Consider the following 26,942-nt stretch of genomic DNA (forward strand, 5'->3'; position numbering starts at 1 on the left):
CTGTAGAAAGATGAATTTTAATTTACACTGCAGCTCAGCTAAAGCACAATGGAACAGAAAGCCAAGTTGTTGTTTTTTTTTTTTTGCAGTACGCAGGCCTCTCACTGTTGTGGCCTCTCCCGTTGCGGAACACAGGGTCTGGACGTGCAGGCTCAGTGGCCATGGCTCACGGGCCCAGCCGCTCTGCGGCATGTGGGATCTTCCCGGACCAGGGCACAAACCCGTGTCCCCTGCATCGGCAGGCAGACTCTCAACCACTGCGCCACCAGGGAAGCCCCGAAAGCCAAGTTTTTAATAAACCTTACCCCGACCCTCTACAGGGCAGCTCTCTCCTGTTAGGCCAAGAATTACCCTACTCCATGGATTTACAATCCACTTGAAAAATGATGAAACAGATCAGGCAGAGGAGACAACAGAGGAACAAGGCGACGTCCACACAGATAATGCGTGAATTCAGGGGAAGGAGAGGTAAAGATGGGACCGAACAGGCAAAGAAGGTTGTAGGGAAGAGAGCCCATGATTATTTCTAGCAAAATTTAGAAGAGAAAGAAAGCTGACATTTAAAAGAATTTTTTTCTTCCTCTCCATTGGGGCAGGAAAACTAAACAAGTTCTTGTAACAGACAGGCGATCAGCTTCACTGCTGGGGCAGGAGGTGAGTCCCAGGACGCAGGGTGAGTCCCAGGACGCAGGGACAGAAGCCCAGTGTTTTCTGGGGCCTCCTCGGCTGCAAGAAAAGGAATGGAGAGGATAAAGTAAAGTCCCACCCAGCTTATTAAATGCCATAAATCTCAAACCATAAAACATACTCAAAGACATATCACTGTTTCAAATACATGTGGCTCTACTTCTAACCAAAAATTGAGTTGTGTAAAGTCCTAACAAAAATATACTTGGTATAGTAAAGTGTTCTTAGTCATGTCCACTGGTGCAGAGACATGGCTTTGAGGACACACAGAGGTACCTTAACACTCTACAGATGTTGCACCTCACTCCTGAAGATAATGTAAGTGAAAGCACTTGGAAAATGAAAGTGCAAAATCAATGTAAGGCAGTAGCGCTGGCATTAAAACAGTTCTTTTACTATAAAAACTCACCTATTACTGACAAGGGGAAAATGTTCCTTGTAAAACATTAACTTCTAAAAAAAAGGATTAAAAAATATAATCCCCGTAACACATGCACACGTGTGCACACACATACACACAGAGCAAGGAAGACAGAACACCAAAATATTTAATAAAGGGTTTAGAGGTGTTTTTTATCTTTTAAACATTTTCTGTATTATTCAAATTCTCTGCATGAAACATTATTTTATCTAAGGAGGAAAAGTTATTATTTTTTTTTGAATTTTATTTATTTATTTATTCTTGGCTGCGTTGGGTCTTTGTTGCTGCACGCAGGCTTTCTCTAGGTGCAGAGGGCAGGGGCTACTCTTCGTTGCAGTGCATGGGGTTCTTGTTGCGGTGGCTTCTCTTGTTGCAGAGCACCGGCTCTAGGCACGCAGGCTTCAGTAGCTGTGGCTTGCGGGCTCTAGAGCACAGGCTCACTAGTTGTGGTGCACGGGCTTACTAGTTGTGGTGCACGGGCTTAGCTGCTCCATAGCATGTGGGATCTTCCCGGACCAGGACTCGAACCCGTGTCCCATGCATTGGCAGGCGGATTCTTAACCACTGCGTCACCAGGGAAGTCCCTATTATTTTTTTTAAAAATAAATTTATTTATTTATTTTTGGCTGCATTGCATCTTCGTTGCTAAGCACAGGCTTTCTCTAGTTGCGGCGAGTGGGGGCTAGTCTTCATTGCAGTGCCTGTGCTTCTCCTGTTGCAGAGCATGGGCTCTAGAAGCACAGGCTCAGTAGTTGTGGTGCACGGGTTTAGTTGCTCTGCGGCATGTGGGATCTTCCTGGACCAGGGCTTGAACCCGTGTCCCCCTACATTGGCAGGTGGATTCTTAACCACTTCGCCACCAGGGAAGTCCCAAAAAGTTATTTTTAAAAGCCATTCTCTGCTCAAACATTATGACTGCCCACAATGACAAGATGACACACTGTTGGGCTGCACACCTGTACTTAAAATATTAACTTTTTCTTTTTTAAAAATTAAATTTAATTAATTAATTAATTTTTTTGGCTGCATTGGGTCTTCGTTGCTGTGCGCGGCTTTCTCTAGTTCCGGTGAGCAGGGGATACTCTTCATTGTGGTACGCAGGCTTCTCATTGCAGTGGCTTCTCTTGTTGCAGAGCATGGGCTCTAGGTGTGCGGGTTTCAGTAGTTGCAGCATGCAGGCTCAGTAGTTACGGCACGCAGGCCCTAGAGCGCACAGGCTTCAGCAGTTGCAGCACGTGGGCTCAGGAGTTGTGGCACGCAGGCTCTAGGGTGCGCAGGATTCAGTAGTGTGGTGCACAGGCTCAGTAGTTATGGCACACAGGCTCAGTAGTTGTGGCTCGTGGGCTCTAGAGTGAAGGCTCAGTAGTTGTGGCGCACGGGCTTAGTTGCTCCGTGGCATGTGGGATCTTCCTGGATCAGGGCTCAAACCTGTGTCCCCTGCATTGGCAGGCGGATTCTTAACCACTGCACCTCCAGGGAAATCCCTAAAATATTAATTTTAACCTGTCATCAGACACTGAATAAAACTAGGTAGATCAAACTGAGTATGACTGTCAAGAGATTACTCTTGGGTGGTAATTTAAATCAAATTCACCCCGGTTATAACATGGTTGTAAGTTGTTACTAATGTATTATACATGTGACCAGAAAAAAAAGCCTGAATGAGGCTCAGCCACTCAGACATCTACCACTACTATTGGCAAAGAAGGCTGGAAGGAGGGAAAAGAGAAGCAAAACATAGTCAACAGCCAATCAGGATATAAAAAGCTGTATGTTGCTTTAGTAGCTTATGTTTATCAACTTGGAAATTTCGTGAGTGCCTCCTGATACAACAAAGGCACAATTATCCTGCTACCTTAATCTTGGTTCATATTTCAGGCAGCAGGGATACCATTTCATCTGAATCTATCTGGTACCTGAGCTTTGGAGAGCAACAGGCAAGAGACTGGATCATGAGGGATTTACCAGAATGTGTTTGGCTCCCATGTTTCGATAGTGAGGTACTTTTACAGTTGGAAAGTACCTATTTCAGGAGTAGCACCTATTCCAGCAAGGAGATGATCCAGCTGCTATCACATCTGCCCAACTCTCACTAAAGCCCACTTGCCTCCCAGCTCTCAGCTGTTAGCAATGATGCTCTGATCTTTGGCACAGTGGAAGTTGAAAAGGTAAAATACACGTTATCAATTATTAGAATGATGTCTATTAAGCATCTTCCAGAAGGGAGATACTACGGGGTGGTGGAGGTGTATAGCATGCAGGGCCACGTCCGCTCGAGCCCAAGGCAAGAGACACAAGCTACAAGGAAAACACATGTGCGCTGTCAGCAGGTGGCACCAACACTGACTGCTAAATGGAGTCTGAAGGGGGAGAGGGGGGCCCTGGCCCTGTGGGCAGACAAACAGCTCAGGTGGTCTAACTTGAGGTGGGTCTTGAGAAGTGGGCTAAATAGTTACTGTAATATTCATCAGTGACGGGTGCTGTTGGGCATCATCACCATGAATGAGAATACGGTAAGACATCTCAAAAGGGGCCTGGGTATCCACTAGGCCTAGAGAAGTTACTCTTGCAGTTTCAAAGTCTCTCTCTACTCAGTTACCCACAAAAATCGGACTAGATGACCAGCCATCTGGCTGGGAGTTGACTGATAGATCGAAGGTATTAATTAAAATGAACATCAATACTGGGAACAGCAGGAGTAAGCTGGTTATTAATGTTGATAATTACTTATAAGAGGTAAGCTCTGTCTCTGAAGAGCATCACTTGCAAAATCAACAGACAGGAATGAAAGCTGCTATGATGTCTCCAATCAGATTCTGACAGACTGAACTGAGAGTCACCACCTTCTGTCTTCCGGCCACACCCATCTCCACACACCTTTCCTTCAATGAATCCACATGTGGCAGTAGCACAGCTAGGTGCAACCACACCCTGACAACTTTAAAAGTACAACTGCCAAGCAGGCCAGCACCTCCCATTCTACAGCCAATCTCCAACCAACATGTGCCAAGTCCTCAGGGGAGAAAACAACGCTCCGAACCTCCCCTTGGTCTGTCCCTTATCTCCATGCCCCAGTGCTTTCCCCCATAGCCCTATCAGCATGGCTGCTCACCAATGAGACCATACACCTCTGTACACCATACACAGAGGGCTGCTCAGACTTCCTGTTTCCAACTTAAATGGAACAGCACATAGGAAAATGCTCTGAAAACCACAAAGCACTGTGCAATCTTGAGGTGCCTTTAAGATCTCGTTCTAAAAATAGAGCACAGAAAATCTCTAACATCAGACAGGATTCTCTAAAGTGAATAAATTTTCTACAATACTGAAAACAGACGGGCATGCATTGTAATTTGTAATTTACAAGGTCAGTAATTCCAATACAATGTATGAAGTTGGCATTTCCCAGTATTATCTATCTCTTGCCTTGTTCTAGGACTTAAGATGGCTTGTTTTCCAGTTCATCCTTCAAACACTGGGCAGAATAACAGAATTAAACAACTCATTATTGAGGGCATGAAGTTTCCACTTGGTAATAACAAAGCAACCACCGCAATCATGCCATTTTTCAAAAGCTACAAACCCAAGTGCCACATTCTTACCCTAAAATATACAATAATATGCACAGATGTAATTATACAGAACTATGGCTTTGGAATTACAATCCACTGATAATTACTTGCATCTCCTGAACAGAAAATGTCATCAACAACCAATTCATAGCTCTGATCTGGTGTTATTCAGAGCACTCTGGACACTTGTTCATTAGAACATTCAGGAAAGGTGCTCACTCCTCAGCAGACAACAAAAGGGGGGAAAAAAGGAATTTTTGCACAGAATGCATTTTACCAACTGTAGCAAAGATGATCAAAGAAAAATAAAAAATGTTTTGGGGAAACTCCATTTGTGAGTAATTTTTATTTTAACAATTATTAAGACAAAACCCTCTTGTTTCTGAGATTCAGCTACACCCACTGCTTTAAGTTCTTGTAAAAAGCAAAGTTTTCAGAGTGTTATGTGTATACTCAAAACTCTGCACAAATACAGAAAAATTTTAATACAAAAAAATTAAAGAAGAATTTTAAGTCATATGAATAGATGTTAAAAATAAATGAATCAGGGCTTCCCTGGTGGCGCAGTGGTTGAGAGTCCACCTGCCAATGCAGGGGACACAGGTTCATGCCCCGGTCCGGGAAGATCCCACATACCACAGAGCAGCTAGGCCCGTGAGCCATGGCCACTGAGGCTGCGCGTCCGGAGCCAGTGCTCCGCAACGGGAGAGGCCACAACAGTAAGAGGCCCGCGTACCGCAAAAAAAAAAAAAAAAAAAAGAATCAAACCTATATGTATCAATTTAATAATACCAAGTTTTTTTTAATGAGATGAATACATATAGCGTACCATGTATATCGTGTATAAGACACTTAGATTTTTAATCTGTTAGATTTGATTTCATTTATTTTAAAAAACTATGAAAAAGAGACAAATCTCCCATGCAGAAGTGCTCCAAATAAGTTACACAGACACCCCACCAAGAGGGAGATAGAGCCCAACCCCATTCTTTAAGTGTGGGCTGTGCATGGTGACTTCTTTCCAAGAGGACAGGCTAGAAGGGGGAGGGAATGGAACAGTACAGCAGAGACACGAACTCAGCCAGGTAAGCCACACAACCATGTGATCAGCCATGATGACAATATGCACACTTTGCCATGTGATAAAAATGGCACTTTAGGACTTCCCTGGTGGCGCAGTGGTTAAGCATCCACCTACCAATGCTGGGGACACAGGTTCGATCCCTGGTCCCGAAGATCCCACATGCCTCGGAGCAACTAAGCCCGTGCGCCACAACTGCTGATGCCCGTGTGCCTAAGAGCCCGTGCTCTGCAACAAGAGAAGCCACCGCAATGAGAAGTACGCAGCGCAACAAAGAGCAGCCCCTGCTCGCCGCAACTAGAGAGAGCCCGTGCACAACGAAGACCCAATGCAGCCAAAATAAATTAATTTTAAAAAATGGCACTTTATGATCTTCCTTCCATAACCCCGTAAGTCTAAAACCCTAGTCTTACCATAATAAAAACATAAGACAAATCCCAATAATGGGGCATCCTAAATACACCTGACCAGTCCTCCTCAAAACTGTCAAAGTCATCAAAAAGAAGGAAAGTCTGAGAAAATGTCACAGCCAAGAAGAGCCTAAGAAAACATAACAAATGTAATGTGGTATCCTGGATGAAATTTTAAAAAAAGAAGAAGGACATTAGGGGGAAAATTAAGGAAATCTGTATGGATTTCAGTTAATAATAATGTATCAATATTGGCTCATTAATTGTGACAAATATACAAATATAATAATATGGGAAACAGTAATGGGGGGAGGAAGAAATATAGGAATCCTCAATACTGTCTTCCAATTCTTCTATAAATCTAAAACTTTCCAAAAAAGTGTCTACTTTAAAAGTGAAAAGGGAATTCCCTTGGTGGTCCAGTGGTTAAGACTTGGCACTTTCACTGCCATGGGCCCAGGTTCGATCCCTGGTTGGGGAACTAAGATCCCACAAGCCATGTGGTGTGGCCAAAATAAAAATTAAGAAAAAAAAAAAAACTGTGAAGAAAATCTGGAAAGTATCAACATGTGTTAATTCTGACTAACAGAAACATAGATGTTGATTATATTGTTCTTTGGTGTGTTTTGAAAATTTAAAAAACCCAGAAAGTCACAAATGAAATCTTTCTTTGCTACAGTAGTAGTATTGTTTAAAAAAAAATTTTTAAGAGACAAGATCACTTTAAAAAATCACATAAAAAGTAATTATAACTATGCTGGCCTCCCACAAGGGAGGTAAACACTTTTTCCCTAGCCAGAAAAATCAACTTCTTTATGGGTCTTGCAAAACTTGCTTGGCTGAATTACTATTTCAGATTGAGCGCCACAGCCCAATGAGACCACAGGCAAGGCCCACAGTATACACGTGTGTTTCTAGAAGGGTGTAAGCAGCAAATCCTTCTGTACAACAAAAAATACTCCTGGGGAATTAGACTCACTCTCCAAGTTATCTATTCTATAAATTTTGTAAATGGGGGTAAAACCTGGTCCATACACAGAAAATTGGGTATTATGCAGTTCCCCATCTTATGTTGAATCCTGGTATATTACAGACAAAATGGTGTAGTAGAAAAAATACAGACCTTGGAGTCAGACATGGATGGGTTGTAAGTCAAGTCTGCCACTTTCTAACATGTGTCATCTTGAATAATTTCCTGGGAGACAGAAGAGTGGCTCAGAATATTTTATTCCATGTGCAAAACAGATATGGCATGTACCTCACAGGATTATTAAACATGAGACGAACTGAGATTGTGTTGCAAAGCACCCAGCACAGAGCCCAGTACAATCTGCACCCCAGCCCAGAAGTGTCATTCCTTGCTGCTCTTCTCTTATTCAGAAAGAGTAAATACAGTAATTGTTATCCTTGTTCATAAAAGGATCATACTGAAATTTTATGTTATAGTCATTATGTAATTCTGAAAAATGCCATAAGTATTATGCGGTAATCAACATAAAAACCCTAAATGTTTTAACTTGGTGACAGATGGACAGCAAATTACTGTCTACAGTAAACGTAACTCTTTCCAAAATATTGCAGAAACATTTTGGAGAAGTCGATCCTTGAAGTCATGCCTTGGACCCATTTACATAAAGAATGTTAGGTTTAGTACTTCCCAACTTTCTACACTGAACAAGGAAAGAAACAACAGATAACTTTTGAAGTGTGATATATCCAATCACCAATGGGCACCCATTACATACCCTAACTTACATTCACACCATCAAGATGGAGAGACCTCCCAGTGCCTGGAGGGCACAGCCACAACAACTGCCCCTCCTAGAGCTGGTGAGAAAAGCAGACTCAAAGCACCCCACTTCCCAAGACCTCCCAAAGCAGAATTTGCACCTTAACAAGATCCCCAGGTGATCTGCAAATCATTAAAGTTTAAGAAGCCCTGCCCAAGTCCGTGTTAAAGTCTGAGACAAGTTAATGGCTGGGCTTGAGAATGGTTCCTAAAATGTTTGCAGTGACAGAAAAACACCCAAGAGGAATACAAAGAGTGGAGTCAAATGTCTCTCAGAACAAATCCAACACTCCCTAAAGGAAGACAGCAAAACTTATTCAACAACATATCCACAATATCCACTACATAATCAAAAATTACTAAACATGCAAAGAGGCAGGAAAATGTGACCCGTAACTGGAATTATATATTTAAACAAACGAACAAAAGACTGCAAATGAAACAAACAGAGAGATGACAAAGATGTTGAAATCAGCCTTCAAAAGAAGGGCAGGGAAGGAACAAAGAGAAAAAAAAGAACAATATGCAGAAGGGACAAATCGAAAGCAAATGGCAAGATGTGGACCTAAGTCTAACTGTATCAACATTTCATGTAAATAAACTAAACCTTCTATTTAAAGACAAAGATTGTCAGAATAAATTAAAAATAAGTTCCAACTATATGTTCGTTCCAAGAGACACACTTTAGATATAAAGACATAGACAAAAGGGTAAAAAAAGATATCCTTTGCAAATATTAATAAGAGTGGGAACAGCTATGTTAATGAGACAAAGAATATTAATAGAAATAAAGAGAAACATGTAGAATGATAAAAAGTTCAATTCATCAGGAAGACATAATAATCCAAAATGTATATTCACTTAATAAAAGGGCATCAAAATACATGAAATAAGTAATCAAATTTCATTCTAGTTAAAGTAAAAATAGAAAAATCTATAATTATAGTTGGATATTTTTAACATTCTCTCAGTAACTGATAGAAGAGACAGAAAAAACATCAGTAAGGGCGTTGCCAATTTGAATACAATCAACTTACTCTAACTGACATTTACAAATGCTACACCCTACAACTGTAGGAGGCACATTCTTTTCGAGCATATGCGGAACATTCATCAAGACAGACCATACACTGGGCCATAAAACAAGTCTCAGTAAATTTCAAACGACAAAAATCATATAGGGCATGTTCTCTGACCACAATGAAATCAGAAATCAATAACAAAATAATATCTGCAAAAATCCCCAATATTTGAAAATTAAGCAACACACTTCTACCTAGAAACATGAGTCAGGGCTTCCCTGGTGGCGCAGTGGTTAAGAATCTGCCTGCCAATACAGGGGACACAGGTTCAAGCCCTGGTCCGGGAAGATTCCACATGCCACAGAGCAACTAAGCCCGTGTGCCACAACTACTGGGCCTGTGCTCTAGAGCCCGCAAGCCACAACTACTGAGCGCATGTGCCACAACTACGGAAGCTCGCGCGCCTAGAGCCTGTGCTCCACAACAAGAGAAGCCACCACAATGAGAAGCCTGTGCACCACAACCAAGAGTAGACCTGGCTCACCACAACTAGAGAAAGCCCACGTGCAGCAATGAAGACCCAACACAGCCAAAAATAAATAAATTAAAAAAAAAAGAAACATGAGCCAGAGAAGAAATCAAATATAAAAAATCAAATCAAAATATAAAAATATTCTGAACTAAATGATAACCTATCAAAATTTATGAAATGCAGTGCAGACCAATATTTATTGCTCAAGGGTGGGATAGGGAGGGTGGAAGGGAGGAAGACGCAAGAGGGAAGAGATATGGGAACATATGTATACGTATAACTGATTCAGGGAGGGTGGGAGGGAGAGAGACGCAAGAGGGAAGAGATATGGGAACAAATGTACATGTATAACTGATTCACTTTGTTATAAAGCAGAAACTAACACACCATTGTAAAGCAACTAAACCCCAATAAAGATGTTAAAAAAAATTATTGCTCAAATGTTAATATTGGAGAAGTCTAAAATCAATGATCTAATAAGCATTTACCCCAAGAGGTTAGAAAGAGCAAAGAAAACCCAAAATAGAAAAAAGAAAATAACAAAAAGAGAATCAATGATCTATAAAAATGAGAATATTAACAAGTCAAAAGTTGGTTGTCTGAAAATACCAATAAAATTAACAAGTCTCTACCCAGACTGATCAGGGAAAAAGGAGAGAAACATAAAATTATAAATATCAGATTGAAAGAGGGGCAATGGACATTATTACAGAGTCTGTAGAAATTAAAAGGAAATTAGGGGAATATTATGAATCCTTTTATGCCAAATAAATTCAAGACCTTAGATGAAATGGATAAATTCCTTGAAAAACACAAATTATCAAAATTAACACAAGAAATGAAAAATATGAATAATCTGTACCTATTAAACTAATCAAATTATAGTTTAAAACCTCATCACAAGGAAAACTCCAGACCCAGATGGTCTCACTGGTGAATTTTATCAAACATTTTAAGAAAAAATACTGAACTCAGAAAAGAAAGGAAGAGGGAACAAACCAGTGTAGTCTTGATACCAAAACCATATCAGGACACTGCAAGAAAATTATAGACACATATCCCTCATGAATATAGACGCATAAATCCTAAACTATATTCTAATAAATCAGATCTGGGACTTGCCTGGTGGCCCAGTGGTTAAGACTCCTAGCTCCCAATACAGGGGGCCCGGGTTTGATCCCTAGTCAGGGAACTAGATCCCATGCGCCACAACTAAGACCCAGCGCAGCCAAATAAAAACAGGAGGGAGGGAGGAAGGGAGGAAGGAAGGAAAATCCTAACTCAGTTTAAAAAATAAATAAATAAAATAAATCAGATCCAGTAGTACGTAAAAAGGTTAATACATCACGATCGAGGGAGGTTATCCCAGGACTGTTAAGGTTGGTTCAACATTCAGAAAGATGTACTTTACCACATTAACAGAATAAAGAAAATCCACCTGATCCTCTCAATAGATACAGAAAAAGTATTTGATGAAATTCAGCCATCATCTATGATAAAAAGACGCAGCAGACTACGTAGAGTAGGGGCCTTCTTCATCCTGACAAAGGATACCTCTAAAAGCCTACAACTAACACCATGCTTAATAAATGACTGAATGGCTTCCTCCACAGATCCAGAATAAGACAGGGGATGTATGCTCTCAACACTTTTATTAAACACTGAAGGTCTCAGGCAGAGCAGTAAAGCCAGAAATATAAAAAGCATACCGATTAGAAAGGAAGAAGTAAAACTATTTTACAAGGACAACCATGACCTAGAAAATTCTAAGGCATCTACCAAATAAGTAGAACAAGTGAGTTTAGCAAAGTTACAGGATATAACGTTAATAAAGAAAAACCAATTATATTTCTCCATATTAGCAACAAACAAGTCAAACAATGACACAAAATCTAGAAATTAAACAGAAATGAAAATGAGAAATTAAGCAACCCGATTTTTTTTTTTTTTTTTTTTTTTTTTGCGGTTACGCGGGGCTCTCACTGTTGTGGTCTCTCCCGTTGCGGAGCACAGGCTCCAGACGCGCAGGCTCAGTGACCATGGCTCACGGGCCTAGCTGCTCAGCGGCATGCGGGATCTTCCTGGACCAGGGCATGAACCCCTGTCCCCTGCATCAGCAGGCGGACCCTCAACCACTGCGCCACCAGGGAAGCCCAAGCAACCCGATTTTAATACTATAAAGCTAAAGAAATAAACAGATCAATGGAATGGACTAGAACAGGGGTGGGCAGACTTTCTGTAAAGGTCCAGCTAGTAAATATTTTAGTCTTAGCAGGTGACCTATGGTTTCCATCCCTCATTCTTTTTTTTTTTTTTTGCTGTACGCGGGGCTCTCACTGTCGTGGCCTCTCCCGTTGCGGAGCACAGGCCCCGGACGCACAGGCTCAGCCACCATGGCTCACGGGCCCAGCCGCTCCACAGCATGTGGGATCTTCCCGGACCAGGGCACGAACCTGTGTCCCCTGCATCGGCAGGCGGACTCTCAACCACTGCAATCACCAGGGAAGCCCCCATCCCTCATCCTTTTATTTATTTGTTAGTTTGTTTTTTAACCAATTGTTTAAAAACATAAAAACCATTCTTAGGTTGTGGGCCAGATCTGGCCCATAGGCTATAGTTTGCTGACTCCCAGAGTAGAGTCCAGAAACAGACCCCTCCTTATCCAGTCAATTCCATTCCTAGTTATTTATCTAAGAGAAATGAAAATTTATATGTCCACACAAAGACTTATACAAAAATGTTCACAGAAGCTTTATTCTTAACAGCTCCAAACCGGAAACTACCACAACATCCATGAATAGGAGACTAGATAAGCAAATCATGGTATATTAATACAACAGAATACTAATTAGCAATAAAAATAACTACTAAATTCAGGCAACAACATGGATGAATCTCAAAAACACACCATGAGCAAAAGAAGCCTCACCAAAAACAAACCAAAAAACCCACATTACAGAATTCCATTTATATGAAGTTTGAGAACAGGTAAAACTCATCCATGGTGAAAGAAATCAGTAGTGACAGCAGACATGGGTGGAAAGAACAGGTAAAGTGAGGAATACAAAGGAACTTTCTGGGGTAATGAATATGCCCTGTATCTTAAGAAGGGTACGGGTTACATGGGCATGAGTTTTGACAAATCAAACTGTAACACTTAAGATCTGTGCATTTCACTCTACGTAAATTATACCTTTAAAAATATTAATAATGGGGGGCTTCCCTGGTGGTGCAGTGGTTAAGACTCCGCCTGCCGATGCAGGGGACACGGGTTCGTGCCCCGGTCCGGGAAGATCCCACATGCCACAGAGTGGCTGGGCCTGTGAGCCATGGCCACTGAGCCTGCACGTCCGGAGCCTGTGCTCCACAACGGGAGAGGCCACAACAGTGAGAGGCCCACGTACCGCAAAAAAAAATAAAAATTAAAAAATTTTTTTAAAAATTAATAATGAAAGTAAAACAATAAAATATTTAAAAAATTAATACATGTAGGTCTTTAACCCCAGATCCTAACTGTTGACCTTTAGTTAGAAAGTAACAAAGCTGACTGGTTTTTCTTACAAGTATACTCTTCAAAGTAGTCTCCCTGGAGACCTATCAAATCAAAGTACTCAATGCTGCTATTATGCAAAACATTCATTCAGTTTGTGCTACAGAAAATAATGAGTTACAAAGTTAACTGGAAAAAGAAAGAAATATAACTCCAACTTTGACTTTAAAAAGAGATACATAATTATAGATAAAAGATTGCTAGGGAAAACATCAAAAAGTTAACACCAATTATGAACTGGGTGATAAGATTATGGTTTCTTCTCTAAACTTTCAATTTTTGTACAATCAATTACTTTTATTACTAGAAAATAATTCTCTGAAAACAGTAGAAAAGCAGTCTCATCACTTCAAATGTGATTATCTCAAATCTTTTATGTAAGAAAGCATCTAGCCAGCTAACTAACCAATCTTCTCTCAAAGTTTTACAGTAAACCCAGACACTGTGGTTAAGAACTATATATACACCATCTCATTTAATCAGCACAATTCTATGAGGTAGATATTATTACTATCCCCTCTTAATCCATACAATTCTCAAAGGCAGATACTATTATTATCCTCATTTAAAAGACAAACAACTAAGACCCAGAGTGATTATATTATTTTCCCACAGCTAATAATTTAGTGGAGCCTGAACTTGAACTGAGGCAGCTTACTCCAGATCCCAACCTCTGCTCTTAAGCACTTGGCTGTACTGCATCTGGGGAAAGCAGTTTGAGCTGCTGAAGCTGCTGCTGCTGCTACTAACGATGATGATGATGACAACAACAATGACAGGAGTAGCAGCAGGTCAGTACAATCTGTGGGTAAAGCCATTAAATATACATATACAACCTCATTTAATTAAAAAATTAAAAAATAAATTCATGGATAATTATCATGGGAAGTTCAGTAAATCCTGAATCACATATTCTCCATTAAAATCATGATACAATTATTGAGCCAGTACAAGACTGCTTAATATTTCTACCAAAAACCTGTGCCTACAGGAGCTATATAATTATCACACAGCACACTGTATTAATTCAAAGCTTTCAACCTTTTAATTCTATAAACTGACCATTTACCTCCATTGTGATCTTTTTCAAAAAGGCCAAATTAGGATTTACTTAATAAAAAACTTCCTTGTTTCCTTTGCATTATTTCAAGGATCAGATGAGATGACATTACATGAGAAAGAGAAAAGGATCAGACAAATATACAGTATTATTTCTCTTGCTATTAAATGTTAGAAATGTCCAATTATCATTCCAAAATAGAGAAGGTGAGTCACTTATTCTGAACAGCCAATTTGGCCCTACTCCTCTCTTACTGACCATATGCCGCTAATCTATCCCTTCGGCACGCCAATTCTCGGAGTGTGGTCGCTGATCAGCACAACCACCGTCACCTGGGAGCTGGCAAGAAAAGCAGATTCTTAGGCCCCACCCCAAACCTACTGAATCAGGAACTCTGGGGAGGCCCAGCACTCTGGGTTAACAAGCCTGCAGTGCCTGTGCTGGACACCAAGTCTGAGAACGACCACTTTATCTTATCTGACCAAAATATTGGTTGACTGGATCCAGGGGGGTCTGGATCTAAAAATCAAAACCTTCACCCCAGAACTTCCCTGGTGGCGCAGTGGTTAAGAATCCGCCTGCCAATGCAGGAGACACGGGTTCGAGCCCTGGGCTGGGAAGATGCCACATGCCGTGGAGCAACTAAGCCCATGTGCCACAACTACGGAGCCCTCGTGCCACAACTACTGAAGCCCGCGTACCTAGAGCCCGTGCTCCGCAACAAGAGAAGCCACCGCAATATGAAGCCCACACACCACAACAAAGAGTAGTCCCTGCTCGCTGCAACTAGAAAAAGCCCACGCACAGCAACGAAGACCCAACACAGCCATAAATAAATAAATAAATAAATAAATTTATTTAAAAAAAAAAAACAAAAAAAACCACCCTTCACTCCTCAGGGAGAGCTCTACGGAAAGCTAGCTCCCCATTTTCTGACCACTTTCTAAAAAAAGGACAGGGCTTCCCTGGTGGCACAGTGGTTGAGAGTCCGCCTGCCGATGCATGGGACACGGGTTCATGCCCCGGTCTGGGAAGATCCCACATGCCACGGAGCAGCTGGGCCCGTGAGCCATGGCCGCTGAGCCTGCGCGTCCGGAGCCTGTGCTCCGCAACGGGAGAGGCCACAACAGTGAGAGGCCCGCGTACCGCAAAAAAAAAAAAAAAAAAAGTAAAAACAAAAAAATAAAAAAAGAACAATATTCCAAAAACCTTATAAAAAAATAAGCCCTAATCTAACCCCCTGTGAAGAAGGCTTACCACACAAACTATTTTGGTCCCTTATTTCCAATACATTACTTATAAGAAAGGACTGAAAGGATTTCTAAGGCTGTAAAAGCATTTATCAACCTCAAAACTATAAAGAGTCTGGACCCCTTGCCCAGATACATCAAAATACCTTCCTCTTTCAACCAGTGTCTGGCTTCCCTCTGCCACCTTCTCTGTGCAGAGCAATAACTCTCAATACCTCTAGCCAGGAGAAGAACTTGAGTGTATGGCTTCCAATTCCCACTTAAATTTATCTTTATTTTTTTTAAGAGATTTATTTATTTATTTATTTAATTTCTTTTTGGCTGCACTGCGTCTTAGTTGTGGCACGTGGGATCTTCACTGAGGCATGCGGGATCTTTCACTGTGGTGTGCGGCTCCTCTCTAGTCGTGGTATGCAGGTTTTCTCTTCTCTAGTTGTGGCACGCGGGCTCCAGTTGAGGCGCACGAGTTCAGTGGTTGTGGCACGTGGGCTTAGTTACCCCGCGGCATGTGGGATCTTAGTTCTCTGACCAGGGACTGAACCCGAGTCCCCTGCATTGTAAGGCGGATTCTTTACCACTGGACCACCAGGGAAGTCCCCTTAAATTTATCTTTAAATATCTTTTTTGCTTTCCTCCTAAAAGACAAGTGTTTGGGTTATTTTCTGTAGAAAACAAGAGCATACTACTGAAAAGATAACATATGAGGTTTCCTACTGTTGAAACGGAGGCACACAGAATGAAGGGAATAGAGGGAAGCTGAGTAACTTTCCACGATCACACAGCACAGCCAGGATCGGATCCCATAAAGTCTGGCTAAGGGTCTCTTAAATCACTAACCCGTGCAGCCTGTTCTTGGATCAGTTTTACAATCTATATTTTAATAAAAATTCTTTTTATCCAGGCTTTACAATTAATTAAGAGTTATATAAAAATTCTTACAATTTTGGACTTTCCTGATGTTTTTGATTATTTCTACTTTCTCATTCCTAATTTTGTCTCTTAAAGAAAACATTTAAAATAGGAAACATAAGCCATTTCAACAACATGGCAATAATGTTAACATGGCATGATATATTTTTTTTAATGAAATAATTTCTCCTCTCCATTCTGTGTGCCTCCATTTCTAATCTGTAACATGGGAATAGTACCCACTTTATATTTTTTAATGAGAGTAGAAGTTAAACATTTTGAGTTTTTCTTCAGAATAAAAATATATTTAGACTTTTCTAAAAGAAAAATATATTGACTTAAGAGACCAATAGTCTAATGGAGTATTGTCAAAGATCTTAAGTCACCCTCGAGGAAAAAAGCTTCAAGCCCATACAGTTGTACAGATGGTTTCTCAATTCTTCAAGGAACAGATCATTCAAATTCGAAACTGTTCCAGAGAACAGATGTGACCAGCTTCCAAACTCTTTCCGACCAAATTAACACAACCCTGATATCAAATCCTGACAAAACACAAAAAAGAACTACAGAACTACAGATCAATCTCACTGTTGATTAGTGAGAACCAAAAATTCTAAATGAATGCTAGCCAATAAAATTCAGCAAAACGTTAACTTTCAATTTCACAATTACAGAGATGGTTCAGTTGGATAGTAGGAAACCTACTGAGATAATCTGTCACATAAATAAAACAAAGGAGAAAAAAAATCACAGGGTAACCACTACAGATGTCAAAAGGGAATTGACAAAATCCAGCATCCAATAAATGAGTAATAGATTACACCCCAATTTTAAAAGACTGAAAACCAAAGCTCACATTATACTTAATAATAAAACACTACATACATCTCTATTTAAGTCAGATACAAGACAGGGATTCCCAAGAGCATAAACACTGGTAGAAATATTGCCAATAAGACAAAAGTATCAGTAATGCAAAAGATGACTGCCTACTAGGAAAACCCAAGAGAATCAACTGAAGAAGTATTAGAATAAACAAGAGAACTCCATTAAGTGGCCAGATTACCAAACTGACATGTATATATCAACATCTTTCCTATATTAAAACAATAGTCAATTAGGTAATGAAATAGAATAACTCATCTCTAATAGCAATGATAAACCCATTAATACATCCAGAAACAAACTTAATAAAAAGGGTGTATTACCTATATAAAGAAAACTGTAGTATGCCTCTGAGCAACATAAGACTCCATGAAAAGACAAACCTTGTATGTACAGGATAAGACAACTTGGAAAGCCACAAAACTGTTAGAATGTCAAAATCCCCCTTAAATGGTTTATAAAATGCAATATAATCCCAATCAAATCCCAAGACTTTTGTTTGATTTTTAGGAATCTGAAAAACAGTCCTAAAGTTTATCTGAAACAGAGGTTCTCAACCCCAGCTGCCATGAAAATCATCTGAGGAACTATAAACTATATCAATGCTCATGCCATGCCCCAGAGAGTCTAACTTAATTGGTCTGCAGTAGGGATGAGGCACCACATTAAAAAAAAAAAACCAGGTAATTTTGATGCACAGACAGGGTTGAGAACCATACATCTAGAAGAGTATCTTATAAGGACAGCAAAGAAAATACTGGATTCTTGAAAAGGAGTGAAAGGCAACTGGCTCCATCATATGTTAAAATTCATTACACAGGGCTTCCCTGGTGGCGCAGTGGTTGAGAGTCTGCCTACCGATGCAGGGGACACGGGTTTGTGCCCCGGTCTGGGAAGATCCCACATGCCGCGGAGCGGCTGGGCCCGTGAGCCATGGCCGCTAAGCCTGCGTGTCCGGAGCTTGTGCTCCGCAAGGGGAGAGGCCACAACAGTGAGAGGCCCGCGTACCACACACACACACACACACACACAAAAAACTCAGAACTATCATATTGTAAACTTATGTGGCCATTCTCCTGGTAAAACAGACTTTAGCAAATAAAAAAGGGGGAGAAACTTTCACTCATTAAAAGACTTTAGCTGTTTTTTTTAATTATAATATTTTCAGTCAAAAAATTGAACCATTTCATATTTTTAAATTATTATGCTTGATTTTGCTTCTCCCATCCTGCTTTATGCTTTGTTTCTATTTTTTTTGTCTTTAGACTTTAGCTTTTAATATACAGAGAATATAAAGAATACAAACCAACAAGAATAAATGGGAAACCATGCAACAGAAAAGTTGACAGAGAATACAAGCAACAGCAAAATACAAATGCCCATGAATTTATAAAAAGACATTCTGCCTAAGAGACAATCTGCCTAAGAGAATGGCAAATCAGTAAAAGAATAGTATCAGTGTTGGTGAGAATTTGGGGCACAGGGACTTATTCACTTTGGTGAGGGTGTAATTTGCATAATGTTTTTGGAGAGGATCTGGCAATATCTATGCTTATTAAAAATGTCAATATCCTTTAATCCAGAAACTTCACCCCCAAGAATTCATCCAGCTGTTACACTCAGCTGTACAAAGATATATATACAAGTCAAAAATTGTGATAGCAAAAAAAAAAAAAAAAAAAAATTGTGATAGCAGCAAAACACTGGAAACAATCTAAATGTACAGATACTGGGGCACTAGTCCTATAAATTAAGATATAGCCAAATCAGGGACTTCCCTGGTGGTGCAGTGGTTAAGAATCCACCTGCCAATGCAAGGACACAGGTTTGAGCCCTGGTCCGGGAAGATCCCACATGCCACGGAGCAACTAAGCAAGCTGTGCACAACTACTGAGCCTGAGCTCTAGAGCCTGCGAGCCACAACTACTCAGCCCGTGCGCCTAGAGCCCGTGCTCTGCAACAAGAGAAGCCACCGCAATGAGAAGCCCGTGCACTGCAATGAAGAGCAGCCCCTGCTCGCCGCAACTAGAGGAAGCCCATGCGCGGCAACGAAGACCCAATGCAGCCAAAAATAAATAAATAAATACATTTATTAGAAAGAAAAAAAAAAGATATAGCCAACTCAGGGACTACTACCGTACCATAGCTAGTAAGAAGGACTGAGAGCTCTATCTAACATGGAACAACTTCCAACTTATGTTGTTCAGGGGTGGAAAGGAGGTGTATGTCAACATTTATACATGGTGGGGGTTGGGGGGGAGACAGAGAGAGAGACAGATGTTATACCATACTACTCTTCATGTTTAGAAGAGATAGCTACACACACACACGCATGCGCACACACACACACACCCTTTCTATACCTCTATATATACAGACCACCTCTGGCAGGATAGATAAGAAACAGTAGTTGCCTTTGGTGAGAGAATTTGGGAGAACGAAGGGTCAAAAATTAAGGGAGACTACCTTTTCAGTTCTTATCCTTAGTGCTATTTTTTAAAAATTTGGCTGTTAGCTGTTAAACCATGTGCATGATTTCTTCTAAAAACAAAACGTTTAACAAAGCCTTTGACCCAGTAACGTCACTTTTCAGAATTTATCCCATGATGCATGTGGATATGCCTACACAAGGGTATATTCACTGCAGCACTGTTTGTACTAATGAAAAGTCAGAAACAATCCAAATGTTCATCATCAGAGGAGTACATAAATTATGGTGCATCACAAAATGCAATACCTTGCTATCAGTAGAAAAAAAGGAAAAATCTGCACACACAGCATGGAAAGGCATCCAGGGTATATAGTTATGTAAAACAGCAAGGTGCTTATGTACTGAGTTGGCCAAAAGGTTTGTTCAGTTTTTTCCTTTTTTTCCCTGTAAGATGGCTCTAGTAGTGCTTAATTGTCTTTAACTTCATTTGAAACAATTTTGTTAGATTGTATTGTAAAAGCTGTCATGTCAGCGTGCATTTAAAAAAAAAAACATTAAAATTGGTGAATTTTTGTGTAGCCATTTTAATACTGAGGATGAAAGGAAAAAAGCAAAATTTTTGGCATATTATGCTTTATTATTTCAAGAAAGGTAAAAGCGCAACTGAAACGCAAAAAAAGATTTGTGCATTGTATGGAGAAGGTGCTGTGACTTGATAGAATGTGTCAAACGTGGTTTGCAAAGTTTCATGCTAGAGATTTCTAACTGGATGATGCTCCAGAGTTGGGTAGACCAGCTGAAGTTGATAGCGATCAAATCGAGACTGAGAACAATCAACGTTATATACCACACGGGAGATAGCTGACACACTCAAAATATCCAAATCAAGTGCTGCAAATCATTTGCACCAGCTTGGTTACGTTAATCGCTTTGATGTTTGGGTTCCGCATAAGTTAAGCAAAAAAAACCTTCTTGATCATATTTCTGCATGTGATTCTCTACTGAGACATAACAAAAACGTTTCGTTTTTAGAACAAATTGTGGCGGGCAATGAAAAGTGGATACTGTACAATGATATAGAACGGAAGAGATCATGGGGCAAGCGAAATGAACCACCACCAACCACACCAAAGACTGGTCTTCGTCCAAAGAAGGTGATGTTGGGTATATCTCCCTTGGGATTGGGAGTCCTCTATTATGAGCTCCTCTGGAAAACGAAACGATTAATTCCAACAAGTGCTGCTCCCAATTAGACCAACTGAAAGCAGCACTCGACAAAAAGTGTCCAGAATTAGTCAACAGAAAACGCATAATCTTCCATCGAGATACCACAAGACCACATGTTTCTTTGATGACCAGGCAAAAACTATTACAGCTTGGCTGGGAAGTTCTGATTCATCTGCTGTATTCACCAGACATTGCACCTTTGGATTTCCATTTATTTTGGTCTTTACAAAGTTCTCTTAACGGAAAAAATTTCAATTCTCTGGAAGACTGTAAAAGGCACCTGGAACAGTTCTTTGCTCAAAAAAAAGTTTTTGAAGATGGAATTATGAAGTTCCCTGAAAAATGGCAGAAATGGCAGAAATGGCACAAAACGGTGAATACGTTGTTCAATAAAGTTCTTGGTGAAAATGAAAAACGTGCCTTTTATTTTTACTTTAACACTGAAGGAACTTTTTGGCCAACCCAATAGTTTGGTTCCATTTCATACTAAAAAAGAATCTGTGTTAATACATCTGTATAGACAGAAGTGGTTATCTGTAAGGAGAGAGGGGCTGCTCTTTTTTTACTATTTAAATTATTTTATAGGAAATCTGCATTTCCTTTGTAACAATAATTTTTAAAACAAAATTACCTTTGTAAAAATGTTTCTTTTCCCGAGTGCATTTTAAAATCTTATTCCGCTTAAAATGAACTTGTCTCTTACACCTACTATCTGTCCACCACTGTTAGTTCTTTTGTCCCAACCAAAGGCCATGACAATCTTTCAAAAATGCCAGTTCCCACTCCTCCTTTGCCATCAGCCTCTTTAGGGTACCTACAGGGGACAGAGATGGCTGCCCGCAAAGCACTAACGTGGCTCACTTTCCACATAGTGAACACTAGCTAAGTGTCATTTGAAAGAAAGATCACTCTGTACAAAGGAATGAAAAAGTTGGCAGAGGAACATGGAGTGAAGGAGACATTATCAGCAAAGCCCAGACTATAGGAAACCCCCAGAACAAAAAAATAAATGAGCAAAACAACTAGATTCTCCTACAGATACGTTGTAAGACTCCTAGAGATTAATAAATTCTTAAGAGCCATATCAACTGAATAAAATATAGGTTATTCAGAGCTGGGGGGAAAAAGTCTGTAATAACAAATCATGACATACGCAACCATTGGAAATTTGAATATTCAGTGGACATTGATGACATGAGGAAATCATTTATTTACATGTGAGAGTGGCACTGTGCTCAGGTATGCCAAGTCTAACTTCTAGGAATATATATATACATTCTATCAATGGCTCTCCAAGTGTGGTAGAGGGACTCAGTTCCTTCCAGGGGTCAAAACTATTTTCATATAATACTAAGACATTATTTGCCTTTTTTGCTCTCATTCCCTTACAAGAACACAGAGGAGTTTTCCAGAGGCTCTGTGACATGTGATATCACTATACTTAACGGCTAATGGAATGTGTGCTTGTGTTTTAAAATTCTGTTTTAGTATCTAATGTGGCTAATATGGACAGATATATCCACGTTTTATCCACTTGGGCCCCTCAATAATTTTTTTCTTCCCTCAATAATTTTTAAGATTACTTAAGAGTCCTATGTCTACTTTTGCATGTGACTTAAATTCTCCAAAATAGTTTTTCGTAACTGGGCAGCGTGGACAAGAGTGATCAGTCAATTAGGAAGGAACAAACATCAATCTATCCATGAACCCTAAGCCCACAGAAATCTTTTCTCAACCCAACTCCGAAAGGCACATTCACACACAGACCCCTCTTCAAATGCCAGGGACAACTAAAAATTAAGTTCATATTCCCCCTTAATAACATTTCAAAAGAGATAAATGCAATTTTAACGTTTGGAATTACTTCACCTTTACTTAAGTGAAAAAAAATTCCTCCTTACCTAAGCCAGTCACAGGGTTCACAGCTGTCACCTAATGCTCGCATCAACCTTGTGGGGAAACTGTGCTCTACTGTGATCTCTCCCTTTCCCTTATTTGGGACTAATCAAATCCAAAGAACAGCCCAAACTGTTTTACTGTTCTGGAATCTGCTGTACCAAATACTGCCTGAAACAGGTGCACTGGTGGCTGTAGCTGAGAAGACTTTTCTCAGTGCATCTTGGTGTTTGGCGCTCCAGTGGGATCAGCCCGCCCTCTTTCCCTTGTCAGCTCTCGCTTTCCCAGTGGTCTCCTATCTACCCTGGCATCTGCCTTCCCTTTCTCCACATTCAGTTCCTACGCTACACACCGGTTGCAAGGCCTTTCCCTGGAGCAGAGCTCTCAACCCCGCACAGGCGTCACACCATCTGGAGTCGGTAGCTTTGCACTTCTAACAAGCTCCCAGGTGATGCTGATGCTGCTGGTTTGGGGACCCCACTTTGAAAACCTGAGTTTCCTCTGGGACCCGAGGCCCCATGCTGCCCCCTGGCTCTGCCATGTTATCTCTTCCCTGTTAACCACGGCAGGTAGCTGACCAGCTTGGAACCTAGCTTCTTTGTTGGTAAAACGGAGACTGTGACAAAAGACACTTCACCAGTTGGTTGTAAAAAGGGAAGGGCATGAAGAGTAACGACTTGTTCGGCTGCGTGAAGTGAAGGTAAAGAGCCTTTACCGGATTCACTGCTGCAACAAAAAGCTGATTCCCAGCAGAAGCTGCCTCTTTCAACCATGTGGTTCTATTTCCACACATTCTCCTCAGAGGCTGAAAACTGGTTATCAGTCCAAACTCATTCCCTAAGTTTCAACTGTCTGACATGCAAGCTAGCCTATCGCTGGCTTCTTCAACAATTCCCACTTTAAAGGCATGGGGCAGAGATCTGTATCCTGGAAAGAAGGGCACTAAATACCAAATCTGTCTCTTCCATGTGGGAGGGGCAGGAGGAAACCCTAAAGGAGGACAGGAATGTGACCCTGGTTAATAGGAAGAATTCAAAGCATTGAAGCTCACTTACCTTGCTCATGCCTCCGGCTTGCGCTGTGTTCAGTCCTGCATGACCGGCCATTTGCGGTGAAACTTGAGTTAACGTCTCAGCCAGCACGCTGCTCGCGGCCCCCTGCATGGCCGGAGTAGCGTATGGCATTCCAGCTCCCCTTCCTCTGCCAGCAGCCCCAAGAGATCCATTCATGACTTGCGCCTGCCCTTGCTGGGCCGGGTTCATTAAACTATGGCCAGAGTTACTATTGAGGAGGCCTGGGTGGGTCTGGTTAAAATTAGCATTCATGCAGATACCAGGTCCTGTCTGTGACGTGGCAGGGCTGCTGGTCACCAGCCCCACTTGCTTTTGTGCTTGAGGATTCAGTGCTTGGGAAGCAGGGGGAGTGGGCCCAGAGGTGCTGGCTGCCTGTTTGGGAAGGCTGGGGGCTGAAGAATCTCCCTGGTTCAGAGGGCTCTTGCCCATGGCACCCAGACTGGCCATGTTTGCACTGTTCGGCTGCCCCTGGGCCTGGCCTCCAAGGCCTTGTTGCACGGGGCTGCTGGAGCTCACATTTCCTATTCCTGGGTTGATACTAGAGCTGCTGCCTCCTCGCAGAAGCTCTGACAGTTGTTTATGTTTGGAAGCAGCATCTGGAACAAGGTTCCCACTGTTTAAAAGGCCTAATTCTCCTCCATTGGGGATCAGCTCATCGGGAAGATCATTTTCCAAGTCAAACAATGATCCAAAATCTAGAAATTAAACAGAAACGGAAATGAGAAACTAAGCAACCATAAGAGCTCTCCAACTGTCATATGTTACTATGATCTTAACCTAAAGGGGCGTTTAACATGGAACACTAGCACGTCTTAACAGTAACATCAAAATGATCTGAAAGTTCATTTGGGAAAATAAAACAGGAAGAATATTTTTCAAATTCTGAAGAAGGGAAAGTTAAACAGAGCTAAGAGGAAGGCTATCTAAAATGATAGATTTTATCATATATTCTAAAACAATAATAGTGCAGTATATGGCAAATGCAGATATACAAATTAAAGGAAAACAATGGAAATTTAATTAGTTCACTGAATTATGATGTTAAAATGCTTTATAAGAACGTATGTGTGTAAAATAGTAATTGGGCATCAGGTAAGACGAATAGTAATTTGAGGAAATTAAAGTCTAGCCTTAAGTGATTACATATTTAAAAGGTAAATTATCAAAAAACCCCAACCTTAACAGAAAATGAGATTTCTCAGAGTGCTGAAGCTACAGGAAATGAAAATAAAGACATATATAGAAACTAAAAATAATTGAAAGTAAAAGAAAATAGGAGCTTAAAAAATACTTGAATTATACAGAAAGGGTTAAGGGTCAATTTTACAGAAAGATTCTAAACACACTGAATCCCAAGAATAAATGCACAACGGATATAGCAGGTAAATACCACAAAGGAAGATAAAAAACAGTAAACAAAATAGACCATCCTTCCTAGTAATCAAGCATGAAAATGAAAGCAACTCCTTTTTTCCAGTCCCTCTCAAAGTAACACTTCTCTAACGTGGCCTATATATGTCATCTCTAGTTCCTCACTGACCAGGCACTGTCCAACCCACAACAACCTGGCTATACATGCAAGTATAAACGACAAGATATGTACAAGTACATTCATCATAGAATTACCTGTAACATCAAAACAAATGCAAACAATACCCAGAGGTAGTTTAACTTAGGGGTTATTACAACTCTAGACCCATACTGCCACCATTTGAATGCCAGCTCTGCTTCTTGCTCCCCACTTACTAGCTGTGTGACCTTGGTTAAGTTAGAGTTTCTGTGCCTCAGTTTCCCTATCTAGAAACTGGGAGTGATAATGGCTACTACACCTCATAGGGCTGTTGTGAGGACTAAATGAATTAATAAATGTAAAGCACTTAAACAGTGCCTGTGGATGCTAAGTGTTCAGAAAGTATTAGCTATTATTATTACTGTTATCCAATAACAGAGGTTTGATAAATTGCTGTATAATACTATAAACCACTATACATCTATTAAAATAATTATGAAGACTGTACAAATACAGGAAAATGTATGTTATGTAAAAACATGCAAATGGAAATTGTACACAAAATAGCACACAGAGTAAGATTAGAACTAAAGTACGTGCGTGTAGGCAGTAGCTGGAAAGTAATATGCCAAAAATAGAGTCGTAATGGTAAAATGGTGGGGTGATGTGCCCATGTGGCTTTTAAAAAAAATTTTAAAAGCCACTCCCCCTCCCACCACCCACTTTTAGAAAACTGAAAATCTTTTTCTCCATGGCGCAAACCCTTCTGACTGCTTCCCCCAACAACCTCCTCGGCTGGCTGGCCGGGATGTTCCTTTTAGGAAAGGCAACACCTTCTCAGGCAAGGAGCAAGAACCGCCACAATCACCTTCCCCTTCCAGATGACACAATCCTAGCTAAGGGAACTGAAGGCAAGTCAGCCAAGACAGTTCTGGAAAAGGTTTTCCTTCTTACTGGTAAGGGATGCTCAGAAAAAGATCTCTCTTTTCCTCACTGGATTTCATCATGCGACTGTGGCAACCCTCTTCAACCAGGAGAGGAGACACTGTTCAAACACTAAGGATGGGGCTTCCCTGGTGGCGCAGTGGTTGAGAGTCCGCCTGCCGATGCAGGGGACACGGGTTCGTGCCCCGGTGTGGGAAGATCCCACATGCCGCGGAGCGGCTGGGCCCATGAGCCATGGCCACTGAGCCTGCGCGTCCGGAGCCTGTGCTCCGCAACAGGAGAGGCCACAACAGTGAGAGGCCCGCGTACCGCAAACAAAAACAAAAACAAAAACAAACACTAAGGAGGGCTGCAGAAAAAATACAAGCACCTGGGTTCATGAAGCCATCTCTAGGCTAAATTATCCAACTCTGGAAGCCTCTTCATCTTCAGACTTCTCGTAATGAGAGAAAATACATTTCCTATCATTTAAGCCATTCTAGTTGGAGTTTAAAGGTAACTTGCAGCTGAAGGCATCTTATCTCCATCACTTCTGTGAAGTTCAAACTCCTTCACACAGCACATCAGTAGGTGGCCCCTGCCCACTTTCCAGCCCTTCTTTCCCAGGCACCTCCTACCTTCCAGCCACAATACCGTGAGCCAGCACATGTATTAGCAACCTTTCTTCTGGGTGCACTCTCTCTCAGTCTAGA

At 40.9% G+C, this 26,942-nt stretch overlaps 1 protein-coding gene across 7 annotated transcripts in view; it reads right to left on the bottom strand.

The window, feature by feature from the left end:
- The window catches only part of CREBBP (CREB binding protein), a 132,272-nt gene that overhangs the window by 83,617 nt on the left and 21,713 nt on the right, over positions 1-26,942 (bottom strand). For 6 of the 7 annotated variants that reach the window (XM_060125005.1, XM_060125006.1, XM_060125003.1 and 3 more), the window contains one exon: positions 23,778-24,490. In XM_060125005.1, coding sequence (XP_059980988.1) covers positions 23,778-24,490 — 713 coding nt within the window. Of the gene's footprint in view, positions 1-558; positions 604-23,777; positions 24,491-26,942 lie in introns of those variants that run through there. The other variant, XM_060125009.1, reaches the window with a different exon arrangement.

The sequence above is a fragment of the Lagenorhynchus albirostris genome, chromosome 15 (assembly GCF_949774975.1).
Source record: "Lagenorhynchus albirostris chromosome 15, mLagAlb1.1, whole genome shotgun sequence".
Taxonomy (NCBI): domain Eukaryota; kingdom Metazoa; phylum Chordata; class Mammalia; order Artiodactyla; family Delphinidae; genus Lagenorhynchus; species Lagenorhynchus albirostris.